The sequence below is a fragment of the Hypanus sabinus genome, chromosome 2 (genome assembly GCF_030144855.1).
Source record: "Hypanus sabinus isolate sHypSab1 chromosome 2, sHypSab1.hap1, whole genome shotgun sequence".
In the NCBI taxonomy this organism is placed as follows: Eukaryota; Metazoa; Chordata; class Chondrichthyes; order Myliobatiformes; family Dasyatidae; genus Hypanus; species Hypanus sabinus.
Window position 1 is genome coordinate 125,032,776 of NC_082707.1, and position 16,711 is coordinate 125,049,486.

At 41.2% G+C, this 16,711-nt stretch overlaps 1 protein-coding gene across 4 annotated transcripts in view; it reads right to left on the bottom strand.

Moving 5' to 3' along the window:
- Positions 1–16,711, bottom strand: part of rgs6 (regulator of G protein signaling 6) — a 568,741-nt gene that overhangs the window by 172,012 nt on the left and 380,018 nt on the right. For all 4 annotated transcript variants that reach the window (XM_059954274.1, XM_059954266.1, XM_059954262.1 and 1 more), the window contains one exon: positions 1,917–2,016. In XM_059954274.1, the coding sequence (XP_059810257.1) occupies positions 1,917–2,016 (100 nt within the window). The remainder of the gene's footprint in view (positions 1–1,916; positions 2,017–16,711) is intronic.

Here is a 16,711-nt window from a genome sequence, read left to right on the forward strand (position 1 = left end):
TTTTGGATACAATTGCACTTTGTGTCTCTGCTTACTGGCACACAAGTTGAAATTGTCCAACCTTAGATCACATGATACCTTTTCAGCTAAAGAAGAGGTGAAGGTCTTCATTTTTTTGACAGTACATTGGATTTAACCCAGATGTTGGAACTGAAATCTTACTGTGTAAATTATTCCACGCAATACAATCACATTTGTTAGTAACTGTGAATCCAAGCTTATCGCATCAGGGAACAGCATTAAGATAAATATTTGAGTGTGGTGTTAATTCTCCTGTCCATTATCAAGAGAAGATATGGATGTGGTGCAAAGTTGATTTGAACTAAACCTGTCCACTTTCTATGGTTTGTTTCACTTAAAATTACCCTTAACTACTTAAGTAAATGGAAGCGTGGATTGTAAATGAAGCTCCACTAATGAGCTATTGAAAAGCAAATAGAAGGACATAGAGAACTGAGGTGGTACTGGATGATTTTCATATTCAGGTTGCTGGCATTGTAAGTAGCATCATAGAAACACTGTCATGAATCTAGATAGTTATACTTATCAGCTGAAAGCACTGACATTTGTGTAGTTTTACCTTCTGTTTCATTGCTCTTGGCTATGTGCTTTAGATCCTATCAAATGTTCAAATTTACATAATGCTTGTTACTTCCCTCATCAATATCTCATAAAGTGAAGTGCTGTTGCTGATGTTACGCTGGCAAAAGTGCAAGCATTTTGAATGCACAAATATTATATCTGAGCTCCTTTTGATGAGTGAAATGTTAACAAGTGTGCTAGGGGTGAATTTCTAGCAACACCAATAGATAGAAAATGCTGGAGGAACTCAGCAGGTCAGGCAGCATCTATGGAAATGAATAAACAGTCGATGTTTCAGGCTGAGGCATCTTCCTTCTTCAGGACTGGAAAGGAAGGGGGGGAAGGTGCCAGGATAAAAAGATGGTGGGAAGGGGAAGGAAGATAGATAGAAGGTGATAGGTGAAGCGAGGTAGGTGGGAAATGTAAAGGGCTGGAGAGGAAGGAATCTGATAGGAGAGAGGAGTGGACCATCGGAGAAAGGGAAGGAGGAGGGGACGCAGGAGGAGGTGATAGGCAGGTGAGAAGAGGTAAGAGGCCAGAGTGGGGAATACAAGAAGTGGGGGAGGGGATATTTTTTTACTGAAGGTGAAATTGACATTCAAGTCATCAGGTTGGAGGCTATCCAGACAGCAAAAACATCTGAGAGGCCATCAGATTTTATCTAATACTTGTTAATGATTAAACTGCATTCCAATAGTCAGAAGGGTTTTGGTTAAGCAGTTTGCAAAAGATAGACAGTCAACTTTGTTTGAACATTTATAAGACAAAGGTTATATAATTTCTGTATAAATAAAGTAGACTTATGGTTCTATCATGCACATGGTATAGTATTTGTACAAATCCAAGTTTGAACTTAAACACACAGGGACAACCTTGGAAGGAAGTGTGAGATTCATAAGTGAATAAAAGCAGAAAATACGGGAAGCGTGGAGACAGAAACAGAGTTCATATTTTCGGGGTAGAAAGAAAACAAGTTAACTTCAAGTTGCAGAGGACGTTGCAATCCTTGCCTCATCCTAGCAAGAATATCAGAAATATTCCCTTTGTCCAATCCTCCCCAGATTCTCTTCAACTCATCACTGACTTGTTTTCTCTCTTTCCCAGTTCTGAGGAAGAGCCATCAATGTGAAATGATAACTTTGTTTCTCTTTCCAGAGAATCTGTCTCTCCTGCTGAATGTTTTCACCATCTTCTGCTTTTACTTCAGATTTCCAGCATCAGCACCTTGTCATTGATTCTCATTTACACGTTGCTCAATCTTATTATCAAACTGTGCATGTGCAGTGCAGGAATGGCTGCATGAGCTTTATGTAAATCTGGCCAAGCAGACTTGCCTGTGATGACACTGGGAATCTTTGACAGAAAGCTCTTCACTGTTCGAATAGGCACTCCACCCGCCTTTTCGTCCTGCATCCGCATGATAATGTTTTCTATCTGTTGAAGAAAGAAAAAGACCGCTTGTTGATTCTCTTTTTTTGTTAATTTAATAAACATAAGCCCTAACAAGCAGAGCACTCTGGCATCAATATCAACTGTGACCAAAATGCATACGGTCTGGTATAGTCAAGCATTTTCTGGTACCATTGGTTTCTCGCACTGGCTGGGTGGGAGATTGAGGGAGACAGTTGATCTTAGAGTCACACAGTATGGAAACAAGCTTATTGGCCCATCATATCCAGGCCAAACATCAGGTACACTATTACACTAAATATTTTATTCACTTTGCAATCTCATCAATTCTAACACTCACCTACACACGGGGGGGTAACTTACACTGGCCAATTCACCTACCAACCTGTGTGTCACTGGATGCAGGAAGAAACCAAGGAACCCAGGGGAAACATATGCACATATACTGACATATTATACACACAGAAGCATGCATACAGATATAAATGCAATCACACACACACCCCAAACACAAGTATACCTGCATAGAGATCCCCTAGTCCACACCATTTTCTCAACTCCTCCCTTGCTAACATTAATTCCCCTCTTTCCTGCAATTCCCCCTCTACTAACTTTCTCTTTTGCTCCCTCAATGCCTTTCTCTCTCAGCTTTCCTCCTTAGTTCCTCTCCTTCTTAGACCTTTCCCTCAGATGGTTATGATTATTGTATCACCTGCTGAACTTGCGACCCTCGAGATAGCCTCTGCAGAGAAATCCACCTCCAGACATCAAGGCCTCAGTTTAGTTGTAGCAGAGAAACTCATCATCATCTGAAATATGCCAGGTTGTGGCATTATTCCCAATGAGACCAAAATGTTATGAGATATTTATTTCAATAGTACCCACTTTTCTGCCAAGGGTACTTTCAAGCTTACTTGAACCCAGAGAGTGAAATTCCAAAAAACAATTCCCAATGTAATCCCATAATTACCTTATTTTATGCCTTCCTAACTTTTATTTTAGCAACAGTGGTTATAAAAGGGGCTACTGGAGAGGAGTCTTTTAATTTTGTTGAAGATTGAAGATTCAAGATAGTTTAATATCACTTCCTGTACACAAGTGTAAGGAGAACAAAATAATTGTTACTCCAGATCCAATGCCCCATAAAAAAAACCCACAAAAGATCAAGAACAATAATAATAATAAACACAATATGTACAAATATATGAGGGCTTATAAACATAGAATGATTGTAGGTCCATAAAGTAATGTTAGGCTGTACATAAGATGACTGACGGGAAGTAATAAAGTAGTGGTGGATGTATTGATCAGCCTTACTGCTTGGGGAAAGTAACTGTTTCTGAGTACACGTGGATGCTACGCAGCCTCCTTCCTGATGGGAGTGGGACAAACAGTCCATGAGAAGGGTGTGTTTAACTGTCTCTGCAATTGCAGATTCCCCATGTGAGAAAGACTAAAGGAGATAGAGAATTATTCAGTGCATCAGAATTGTATTTTAGATAAAGTAATTGTTGAAGCACTTCACAAAACTGCAAAAAAAAAATCTCCTTTCCATCAGTCACACCGCAAAGAAATCCGAGAAAAGCAAGAGATATAGGCAGTAATAGTTCTTGTCAGATGATAGTGAATGCGGGGGTATGACAACAATGAGTGAAGTCTAAGGAAGACATTGCAAATCGGTGGGCGAGATGAATCATGCTAATGCAATTTTATGTTGCAACACCACTTCTAACTATGATCCTGCATGTCATTTGTAAGAACTGTTCTATTTGTATTATTGGTAAGTTTTGGCAGTTTAGTCAGATTTTCTTTCAGTAAATACAGATTCTTCTTTCAAACAACGATACAACTGTAAACAGGGTTACGGTCATCAATAAACAGTGTTCCAATAATCCTCACTGCAGAGCTATAATCCTTTCATTTGTTGAATGGCAGCTATTTTAGTAAAGTTTGTTCTGAATAAATGAGAACAAACACATCATTTATTAATTTCTAAACTGAACTTGTTCATAAAAAATACACAAGTACAAGAAACAATGTCTGGCTCTCTTTGCACTCACTGTGTTGTCAGCTCTGTACATTGGTGCTGTTCGCACATTTTGTGTGCCTAGCACCATTGCCACTTATGTGCTGCTGGGATGATACAGATTTCAAGCGTTAGCGACACAGGACCAATCCACACAATGTCTCGAGGCAGAAGGACCTTCATCAGCATTTCTTCCCCATGAATTGTGGGAAGGAATGATCCTACAGAGAGATACTACGTCTCTATATTTGTGCTTAGGAGATAGAGGTGATCCATTAACAAAAATCAAAATTCTCCTGGGATCAGACAGGGTGGGTAGATGGATGATGGTTCTCCTGATTGGAGTGTTCAGAACCACAAGCCACAGACTCAAAGTAAAGGGTGAGTGGCTGGAATTCTCTATACCAGTGGAGACTGATTTGCTGAGATATCAAGATCAAGGTCTTTGAATGATATGAGAATCAAGAGATGTAAGATTATTACAGGAAAGTGAGGCTGAGATGAAAAATTTATCACCATTTTATTGCTGTCACAGTGGACCAAATAGACAAATTTTGCTTCTGTTTCTTATGTTTAGGCTTTGAAGCTACACTATGTTATGATAATGATAAATTTTCTATTCAAGTGGATGTGTTACCTTGTTTAATTTAAATGCTTAAAGAGAAAATTACAGTACCTCATAGCATGCAAGGAATTCCCTAATCCATTTTGAAAAAGAAAGCAAACTACGGAAGAAAAACAGTGGGGTGGACAGCATCCGTAGAGGAAAATAAACAGTTGATATTTTGGGTGCATTTCCTCGCACAGATGCTGCCTGACTCACTATGCTCCTTCAGTAGATTGTTTTTTCTTGTCTCCAGATACCAGCATCTTGTGTCATCCAGTGTTCAGCCTCCTCTGAGCTTTAAAGCAGTCTTTCTGAGCTGATTCAGGCTCCTGCTCCTGGCCATGATATGATAAGTCTCGCTCTGCAATACTGTCTGAGCATAAAGTGCAAAGACCAGCTTTGTGACAAGACCACAAGGATGGCCAGTGAGGGTTGAGCTAAGAGACAGGCAGCCTTTGTAGAAAGTGAGGTTAACTCATATGGAAACAATAACTTTGGGTGTAGGGTAGTGAAGCAGTTAGTGTAACACAATTACAGCCTCATCAACCCACATTAAATTCTGCCACTGTCTGTAATGATCTGTACATTGTCCCTGTGGCTATGTGGGTTTCTCCGGGTGCTCAGGTTTCCTCCCACATCCTAAATTCATGTGGGTTGGTAGGTTAATTAGCCACACAGGTGTAATGGGAACTGAACTTCAGTGCATTCGTCAGCCTTGAATCAAGCAGAATCAAAATCAGGTTTGATATCACTGGCATAGTGTTGATATACTGCAATATAGAGTAATAAAAATTGTGAATTACAGTTTAAAAAAATAGATAGAGTGGTGCAAGACAGTTTGTGAACCCAGGAGAAATTTCTCTATTTCTGCATAAATATGACCTAGAGTGTGGTCAAATCTTCATGCATCCTAAAACTAAATAAAGAGAACCCAATTAAATAAATAACACCAAAAATGTTATATTTGATTATTTATCTATTGAGAAAAATGATCCAATATTACATGTATTTGTTGGAAAAAGTATGTGAACCTCTGGGGTAATGCCTTCTACAAAAGATATTTGGAGTCAGGTGTTTCAGTCAATGAGATGAGATTGAAGATGTGGGTTGTAGAGGTGCCCTGCCCTATAAAAATGGCGCGCAAAGACAGAGCCGGCTCTTCTCGAGAAAGATCTGTTTATGCGCACCATGCCTCGATCAGAACAACTTTCAGGGGATCTTAGAAGGAGAATTGTAGAGATGCATGAAGCTAGAAAAGGCCACAAAACCATTTCTAAAGATCCGAGTGTTCATCAGTACACAGTAAGAGAGATTGTCTACAAATGGAGAGAACTCAGTACTTTTGCTACTCTCCCTGGGTGTGGGCATCCTGCAAAGATCACACCAGGAGCACAGCATGCAATGCTGAAAGAGGTGTAAAGAACCCAAGGGTAACAGCACAAGACGTGCAGAAATCTCTAGAACTTGCTAAAGTCTCTGCTTATGTGTCCATTATAAGAAAAACACTGAACAAGAATGGTGTTCATGGAAGGACACCATGGAGGAAACCACTGCTCTCCAAACAAAAGAACAATCACGGCTCCATGTCTCAAGTTTGCAAAAGACCACCTGAATGTTCTGCAACACCTCTGGGACAACGGCCCATGGACAGATGAAACAAAAGTTGACCTTTCTGGCAGAAAAGCACATTGCATTGTTTGACGATGTCCTTGATGCTGGGGAGGCTAGTGCACATGATGGAACTGTCTGACTTTGCAACTTTTTCCAGCTGTTTCCGATCCTGTGCAGAGACTCCTCCACACCAGATGGTGATACAACCAGTTAGAATGCTTTCTATGGTACATATTTAGAAATTTGCGAGAGTCTTTAGTAATGTACCCCTAATGAAATATAGTCATTGTCATGTCTTTGTAATTGTATCCACTTGTTGGAATCAGGATAGATCTTGTTGACAGCCAGGAACTTGAAACTGCTCACCTTTTCCATTGCTAATCCCTCAATGATACTGCTGTGTGTTCACTCGACTTCCCCTTCCCGAATTCTACAATCAATTCCTTGGTCTAACTGACATTGAGTACAAGGTCGTGAGACACTTCTAGACCAGTGGAACTACCTCACTCCTGTATGCCTCCTCATCACCGTCTGAAATTTGTCCACCAATAGTTGTCATTGGCAAATTTATAGATGGTATTTGAGCTGTGCCAAGCCACACAATTGTGGATGTAGAGAAAATAGAGCAGTGGGCTAAGCACACATCCTTGAAGAGCGCCAATTTTGATTGTCAGCATGGAGCAAACATCATTTTCACTCCACTCTATTGATGCCTGTCTTGGTATACATCCCTAAAACAGCCTGTAGATCAGAGAATTCTCCATTACACAGCTCTTTTTTGGATACACCTTGACATGGCACCTTGGATCTTTCTCCAGGCCTTCTTTGTCAATACACAGTCTGCAAAGGGGTCAGTATTCATCTCATCCTCATTGCAACCACCCTAAGCACAGCAGGTGTTATGAGTGTGATTCCCCGACTGTACAAGAAAGGCCTAATAAGGAGGGACCCTCTTACTACCAGCCAAATGAGCTCTTGGCAAGTTCTGGTGAAGAGGCATTCTGCAAGGCAATGTGGCAGATCTATGCAGGAAGCTATCCCACAGGATCCATCATGTCTTTGTCCTTCTCCGCTTCTAATTTGCTCCATGCACTCTATTGCCTGATGGACCCATGTCCCATTGTGTCTCTCTCAAGGAATACAATTGATAGGATGTTGTGTGGCAATGGGCGGGGGGGGGGGGGGCTGGATCTGTTTTTGCCCAGAACACCCCAAGTAAGAGTAGAAAACCAGATCTTAAACTGATTCAAAATATTGTCTGGTGGTACTAATATAATGCACGAATAATACTTGTGAAGAGGGAGAGATGCTGATAGTTTTCACAATGGATGACTTTGACTTTTCGCTGGCTAAAGCTACACTGTTGATATGTAGCATAGTAGACGTAGCATATGATGGTAGCCATACAATCGGCATGCACATTATTAGTTCCACGGACCTTATCTACAGACACAATTGTTCAATTTGAATGAGGTAACTTGTTCTGATAAGTTTGCATGCAGTACTTTTGCTATGGACCACAAATGTGTTTACAACCTGTTTCTGTTGGAATGAACAAACCATTTTGATCTACTGCTTTGTAAAGGGGAAACTTATAAATAGTTGAAAATTGGTACTCTTGTTATGAAATTTTCAATAAAGGGTTTTGCAAACAGCAAAAAAAAAAGGTCCTTTGTGATAATGGGGTCAGGTAGAAATTCAGCACGTGGTGATAAATGCACTTAAGTTATGCACTTAAGTTCCAAACACAGCCTGATACAATGAAATGCAAAACTGCCCATCAGGAACGGGTCCTTTATTCCACAATGATTAAATTAGTGACTAACTACCTAAATAAAATAATCCCTTCTGCCTACACAAGGTCCATATCTCTGCACATTCCTGTGCCTAACTAAGAGCTTTCTGTTAACCCCTATCATACCACTACCCCTGGCTGTGCAATCTAGGCACCTACCACCCTGTACAAGATACTTGCCCTGCACATACCCTCTCACCTTCAATGCATGCCCTCTGGTATAACACACTTTGACTGTTAGTAAAGATACCAGCTGCATACCCGATCTGAGCCTCATACAGATTATGGTAAATATCTGGAACGAGCTGTCAGATGAAGGAGTGGAAGCAGGCACTAGTACAACATTTAAAAGATATTTGTTCAAGTACCTGGCTAGGAAAGGAGCAGAGTGATCTGGACCTAAAATGGGCAAATAGAATTAATGTTGCAAGGCTTTAAGGTTGGCATAGATGAGCTGGGCCTATTTCTGTGCTGTGGGATTCTGTGACTCCATGAATAATGATAAGCCACATTTCCTTCTCAATCCATGACCTCAGTTGCTAAATTCTTCACTGTTCAGAGGCTTTTCCTCCCCACCATATTGTCACACAATGTCCCATCAATGGGTATCCTTTGTGAAAAGATTCAGTGGGTAATTCTTTCACTTCAGAGCAGGTTCAGATCTAGAGAGACAGATGGATAAGGGGAGAGAGACAGAGAGAGAGAGATGGATACTGCCTTTTGAATGTCCTCTCAAATCCTAGTCTCTCCTAGGATGAATGTCCACTCTGTCCAGATTTACCAAATACAAAAAAAATTATCTGATAATCGCACTGCTGCTTGTGGAGGCTTGTGTGACAATTGGCTGACACATACCCCATTTTACAACCAAATGCATCTCACTGATTGTAAACTATTAAGGAGTAACCTGCAGTGGGCTGTAAAAAAGAAAAGCCTTTCTCTTGAGATCTTCAAAAGGCATGATGCCTTAAAATAAAAAAAACAGGATCCATCATTAAGGATGTTATCACCCAGGACATGCTCTTTTCTTGTTACGACCAGACAGAAAGAACAAGAGCCTAAAGACACACATACAGCGTTTTATGAATAGCTTCTTTCCCTCCGCCATCTGATTTCTGAATGGACAACGAATCAATCCATGAACACTACCTCACTATTTTTGCTCTTTTTTGGCGCTAATTTAATCTATAGATATATTTCTTGTTGTAATTTATAGGATTATTATAAACTGCACTGTACTGCTGCCACAAAACAAATTTCATGATATACTGTAAGTCAGTGACATTAAACCTGTTTCAGATCAACTCCGTCTGACTCAAAATCAGCATATTATTGGCATACCAGATCTTTACTTTCTGACAGAATACAGGGACAGAGATTGAATGCTGTACTCTTTCTTCCCGTCAGTTTTTGTGGGACAGAATGATCTCCACCAGCCAGACCAGAAGGGCAATGGAACACAGGAGAGACTGAGTTAGCAATGAGCTTGTTAAATCGAGCCAGGTGACCTGTTGCTCTGGGGATTCATAGCTCGTTCATGTTTGTAGCAGAAAATAATGAACATATTAATTAGGGTCAGTAACAGGCCAGTCAAGCTCTCAAGCCTGCTCCATCGCATAATAAGAACACAATATCTCTGACTGTAACTCCAGTTCAAACCATGGTAAATCTTCACTCCTTTGCTCATCAAAAATGAATCTAGCTCTGCCATGAAGATTCTCAGGACTCCCTACGCTGAACTTGGAGGAACAGAGCTTTGAATACTTCTGACTCTTTCAGAAATAATGTCATCCCTACCTTATATAAGCAACCTCTTATCTTTAAAAGTGATCCCTTGTTCTAGGTTCTACCACATGAGGAAATAGCCTCTACATATCCAGCCTATCGAGACACCATAGTATCTTGTACATTTCAGTCAAATGTCCTTTTACCCTTCTAAAATCCAGTGGATACAAACCCTATTCTGCTCAACTTTTCTTCTATAACATGACCCACCCATTTTAAATTCCAGGTTTTAGAAAGTAATTGACCAATGCGAGCATCAACGCTTGTTTGCTGTGTAATAAAGCACTTAATAACTGTGTTTAGTTTCACCTTGAAGAAATTGAAGCAGAAAATGAACGAAAGCACAAACAGCAAGTCTATATCAGAAGAGGTAACACACCCTCTTTTAACATGCCAGATACAGAGCAGGGTGAGCCACTACCTGAAGATGGAAGTTCAAATTCAGTATCAAAATCCGTATCTGTCACCACATTCTACCCCGAGATAAATTTTCTTGTGGGCATTTGCAATAGATATCAAGAAATACAATGAAGTCAATGGAAAAACTACATGGAGCAGGATGTGTTGGAAATGAAGCAGGAAAAGTGAGCTGGGTGTGGACATGACCGAGCAAAACAGAATTCCATGCCTCTCAGTCTGGCCAAATATGAAGCATCTGTGCACTAGTCAACATGGAGCGGGAGCAGGCTGAGCAGGCAGCGGGAATTAGAAGTCGCTGAATGGAGCACATCAGTTGTGCACTGCACAGAGAAATGAGTCGGAAAAATAATTATGAATGGACTGGGTAAAGTGGGTGCCAACCTGTGAGCGTGAGGCAGAAGCGGTCCTGACAGGCTGTCAGAATGCAACAGGCATGGGCAGAGTGAAGCAGGCGCAAAGCCAATAGGAATTGTCTCCCAATGTGAAACAAGTTGTGTCTCCTTCAAAACTACCCAGGTTATGTTATAATTAATTTTATTTATTTATTAATTTTTATTAATTTATTTTATAATTTAAAAATGTTTGTATAAATTAATGATAGAATGACTTGAGAGCTCAATGGTTATCATTTAGAATTTCTTGTAAGTAACTCATATTTTGAAATAGAAAGCAGAAGGGAACAAGAGGAACTGTATTGATTTCTGCAAACTTGTTGTGTATGTGTCAGGGTGGAGCTCAAGCGGTGATAGAGGGTGAACAGGAGTAGGGACAGACAGAGCGAAGAGGCAGTTAAGGAAATAACCACATTATAGCAACTGAGTAGGGTGCCCTAAAGCAGACTGGGCAATGCGACGAGTCAGTGCATCAAGTTGGGTGAAGCGTGAACGGACTGAGAAGGCAGAGTGAAGTGAGAGGGAACATCATGGAGTAGAGAGGTAGCAGGTGTCGGGGGGGAGTGCGAAGTGAGTGGGGTGATCCCATGTGGATCTGGCAGACAGGGTGCAGACCTGGCAGGGTTACGCGCAAGCGGACCTGGATGGGTGGATGGTCCGTGCTGGGTGAACTGGGAGCAGAAATGGATGAAACAAACGGGCAATGAACTGAGGAAGTTGCAACAAGGTGACAAGTGGTGATTGTCAACGGTCAGGGAAACATGAGGATGATACGAACTCAGCACAGAGGCAACAGGCAAATAGGACAGTGCAGGTGGATATGTGCACTCAGCAGTGACCAGTCCCTTTTTGGATATCATGATGGTAATATTATGTCCAAAAGACTCCTTGGGGCAAGCTCTCCTGGTCACAACCTCACATTGTCTCTCCGTTAAGCCTTACACCGAGACAAACGCCATCAGTCACTCAACTTAACAGGAGGAGGTGCAATGTGCCAAGGTTCTTCGTGACTTGCTGTGTGTGCCTCAGACTGAGTCAAAGCTACTTATCTGCAGCCTGACATGGCAGGACTGTCAGCAGCTATGCATTGGTGTAGTGTGATTAATGCTCCCACTACTTACTTTCTTTGTAAAAAAAGGTTAGCTTCATCTTCCAAGCTGCATGAGGCAAGTTTTAATGTGGCAATAACAAACTGCAAGCAACATGCCACATAAATAGGGAGCAGCAGCCATAAAAATGTGCCTGACACAAATTAATTTCTACTCCATAGATTTCTATTAGCAATGCTGTATACTTCAAAAGTCCATTTTCCATTTCCATTTCTCTTTAATATTTGATTGCCCCTCTGTGCACTTTAATGCACCAACTCTGGTTGCTGTGTTGATGCTGTGCTCTTGTAGCAAAAATACATGAATCTCACATACTCGATTTGCCTTTGAAACATTTTCCCTGCAGGGGAATTGGAATTTTTCTAGTTAATGCATCAATGAGACACTGATGGAGAGGAAATAACACAATATGAAATGTGCAGTACTGTGCAAAAGTCTTAGGCACCCTAGATTTTTATATTGTTTCAGATGGTATGGTCTCCACACAGCCCTGATCTCAACATCATCGAGGCTGTCTGGGACTACCTGGAGAGACAGAAGCAAGTGAAATAGCTGTGGCCTTCTGTCCTCTCCCATCAGACTCCCCCTTCTCTAGTCCTGTATCTCCTTCACCAATCAACTTCCCCGCTCTTTACTTCACCCCTCCCCCTCCCAGTTTCACCTACACCTTGTGTTTCTCACTCCCCAACCCCCCCCCCCCCCCCACCACCTTTTAACTTTACTCCGCATCTTTTTCTCTCCAGTCCTGCTAAAGAGTCTTGGCCTGAAACTTCAGATGTAATATTTTCCACAGATGCTGCCTGGCTTGCTGAGTTCCTCCAGCATTTTGTGTGTGTTGCTTGGATTTCCAGCACCTGCAGATTTTCTCGTTTCAAATTAATTTCTCTTTTTTCCATTTCTTATGTCTTTACTTTCAACCAAAGGGTTTACAGGACAGGTTTACCAGGTGATTAAGAGAAATAAGTTCAAATAGCATAATTTTAAATGGTAAAGGGTAGTTACTGTCACAAGTACAGAGGTATAGTGAAACTTTTTGTACACCGCCCACACAGATCATTTCACATCAGTATGTAGAAAGGAAAGGAAATAATAGGATTCTCACAGAGGAAGCACAGTTTAGGCAGACAATAAGGTGCAAGGCCATATCGAGGTAGGTAGTGAGGTCAAAAGTCCATCTTATCAAAACATTTAATAATGTTATAACAATGTACAGAAGCTGCCCTTAAACCTGGTGGTTTGTGCTTTCCGGCTTTTCTGGGTCAGGAAGAGATAATGTTCAAGGTGGGAGGAGTGGGGTTGTAAAGGATTTTGAATTCAGGTACCTCAATAAATATTGAATTTTGAAAATTCCATCACAATTACTAAGAGTCTACCAGACTCTCTTAACCCTCATCTGTCCCACAGGGAAAGAAATTGCCATCCTTGGCTTGATTGAACCATTAGTGACTCCATGTGGTTGACTCATCTACAACCTCTCTGCAGGGTGGACAATAAATCCAAATACAGCAGATGATACATGTTGTGAATGAATGACTTTTAAAATTGCACAAAATGCAGAGAATTCACAGGGAATACAAGAGCTCTCCAAATTCTGCTGCCAAGTATGGGTACCATCTTGAAGCTACCAGTGCTCTGATACCAAGCTGTGAATCCTTAGTTGTGGTTAATTTGGAGCTGCAATACATCCTGTTCATGGTTGATTATTCAACCTTGTGTCCTTTTCAAGAGGAACCATACCCTCAGTGGCCATTTTATTAGGTACATCTGCACGTTAATGCAAATAGGAAATCAACCAATCGTGCAGCATCATCTCAATGCATAAAAGCATGCATTCATGGTCAAGGGATTCATTTATTGCTCAGACTAAACATCAGAGTGGGGAAGCATTGTGATCTAAGCAACTTTGACTGTGGAATAATTGCTAGCATCAGACGGAGAGGTTTGAGCATCCCAGAAAATGCCGATCTCCTGGGATTTTCAGATATGATAGTCTCTAGAGATTTCAGAACAACTAAAAACAAATCCAGTGAGTGAAAATGCTTTGTTAATGAAAGAGGTCAGAGGAGAATACCCAGACTGTTTCAAGCTGACAGGAAGGGGACAGTAACTGAAAAAAAACACTAGTTACAACAGAGGTGAGTAGAAGAGTATCTCAGGATGCACAGCACTTTGTAACTTGAGCTGCAACAGCAGAAGATCAAGGACATACACTCAGCGGTAACTTTATTAGGCAAAGGAGGTACCTGATGAAGCAGCCACTGAGTGTATCTGTAATGCCACCACTTGTAAACACTTGGAAAAGTGCAGACTATTACGACATGTGGAAAATTAATACTGACTAAATGCTTCCTGGTCAATGTATCAACAACCAACAGTCTCAACAATAACAGCTCTAGCAAAATTGCAGAGAAGTCTGTCTCCACTTAATTAAGTAGTGTCCACCTCAGGCAATCTTTCCAACTCCAGTGTACCTGCAGTCACACAGTCATTAGATCATACAGAGTTACAGAGCTGTACAACATAGAAACAGGCCATTCAGCCTGACTCATCCATGTGGTTCGACCTGAGTTAGTCTCAGCTGCCCACAATTGACATACATCCCACTAAACCTTTCTTATTCATATTCCTATCCAAAGGAAAACTTCGTAGTTATACCTGCCTCTATCATTTCCTCTGGCAGCTTGTTCCACATATCCACCGTCTTCTGTGGAAAAAGTTGACCCTTGGATCTCCTTTATATCTTTCCCCTATCACCGTAAAACTGTTGCCTCTAGTTTTGGACTCTCCACGAAGGAAAAATACTGTGACTGTTCACTGTACCTAAGCCCTTTATTACCTCATTTCATTGCAGTATTACCAGTTCTTTGATTGAGTCTTCTAATTAGCACTCTCTTCCATGGCTCTAAAGAAGTATCTTTTCTTGAGTGTACTTCCAGTTTCTATGCCTTCCTGTTAACCTTTGTGACTTCCATGAACTTGTAGTATTTGCCCATTAATTGCCAATTATATTAACTGCAGACTATTCTGTGACTTGTATTTGTACTTTAATGATGCAATTCACCTTCCTGACAGACAACCTTCTCAGAAACTGTGGGGTCTCATTTTAAAATAACTTAATAAATTTTAATAACAAAATTTGTTTTCTGATCTCTCTGTTGTACAAACATGTGACACAGCTAGAAGGCTTCTTGTAAGTGCAAAGTGGGGATGCTACATGCACATGTAATTATTCAGTACCAAAGAGCACGGAGTATCTCTTCACAATGTACGCAACTTAGACAAACTTCCATAGGAGCACAGTGGAGAGCACCTTGACTGGTAGCATCATGGACTGATATGGAACATCAATGCCCAAGAACAAAGCCTACAAAAGGTGGTGGATATAGAACTCAGGAAAGGCCCTCCCTACCACTGAGCACATCCGCAAGCAGCTATGCCACAAGAGAGCAGCATTCCTCACCAATAGCCCCCACTATTCAGGCTATGACCTCCTTCCTCTGCCTCTGGAAGGAGCCACGAAGCCTTGGGTCAGGATCAGGAACACTTATTAACCTTCAACCATCGGTTTCCTGAATCAGCATGGATAACTTCACTCACCTCAACTCTGATCTGATTCCACAAGCTGCACTTGGTGGCTACTTTATTAGGTACCTCCTGTCCGCCGCAGTAGCCCGTCCATTTCAAGGCTCGACATGTTGTAAGTTCAGGGATGCTCTTGGCACACCACCATTGTAACATATGGTTATTTGAGTTGCCTTCCTGTCAGATTGAACTAGGCTGCACATGCTCCTCTGACCTCTCTCATTAACAAGGCGACTTCACCAACAGAACAGCCGCTCACTGGATGTTCTGGGTTTTGCACGCCAACTGTTGTGTGTGAAAATCTCATACCACTGTAATTCCTTTTATCAGTATTACAGTGCAGAAAAGGAAATTCCAGAGGAATGAAAGAGGAGCTGACAAAAACTGACTGATAGGGAACAATAGCAGAGATTGCAGCAACGGCTGGAATTTCTGGGAGCAATTTGGAAGGCACAGCATAGATACATCCTATAGGAGAAGTACTTGAAAGGAAATAGGACACAACCGTGGCTGACAAGCAAAGCAAATGCCAGCATAAAAGCCAGAGAGAAGGCAGATAATAGAGCAAAAATTAGTGAGAAGTTAGAAGATGTGAAGAATGTAAAAACCAACAGAAGGCATCTAAAAAAATCATAGAGAAGCAAAAGATAGAATATGAAGGAAAACTAATCAATAATATACAAAAAGTTTCTTCAGATATATTAAGTCTAAAAGAGAATCAAAAGTAGATATCAGACACCTGGAAAATGATGCTGGAGAGGAAGTGATGGAGACAAGGAAATGATAGACAAACTGAATGAGCATTTTACATCGGTCTTCACTGTGGAAAAGACTAACAGCATGCTGGAAGTTTGAGCGTGACAGTGGACAGAAGTGGGTGAAGGGAAGCTGAAGGGTCTGAAAGTAGATGTGTCAATTGGACCAGATGGTCTACACCCCAGGGTTCTGAAAGAGGAGGCTGAAAAGATTATGGAGACATTAGCAATGATCTTTCGAGAATCGGTGGAATTTTTTTGCATGGTTCCAGAGGACTGGAAAATTGCAATTATCACTCCACTCTTCAAGAAGGGAGGGAGGCAGACAAAAGGAGACTATAGGCCAGTTAGTCCGACCTCAGTGGTTGGGAAGGTGTTGGAGTCAATTGTGAAGGATGTGGTTTCGGGCTACTTGGAGGCACATGATAAAACAGGCCAAAGTCCTGAAGAGAAAATCTTGCCTGACAAATCTGTTGGAATTCTTTAAAGAAATAACAAGCTGGATAGCCAAAGGAAAATCACTGGATGTTACAGACGGCCTTTAACAAATTGCCACATGAGGCTGCTCTTGGTATTACAGGAAAGATACTATCATGGATAGAGCATTGTCTGATGGGCAGGAGGCAAAGAGTGAGAA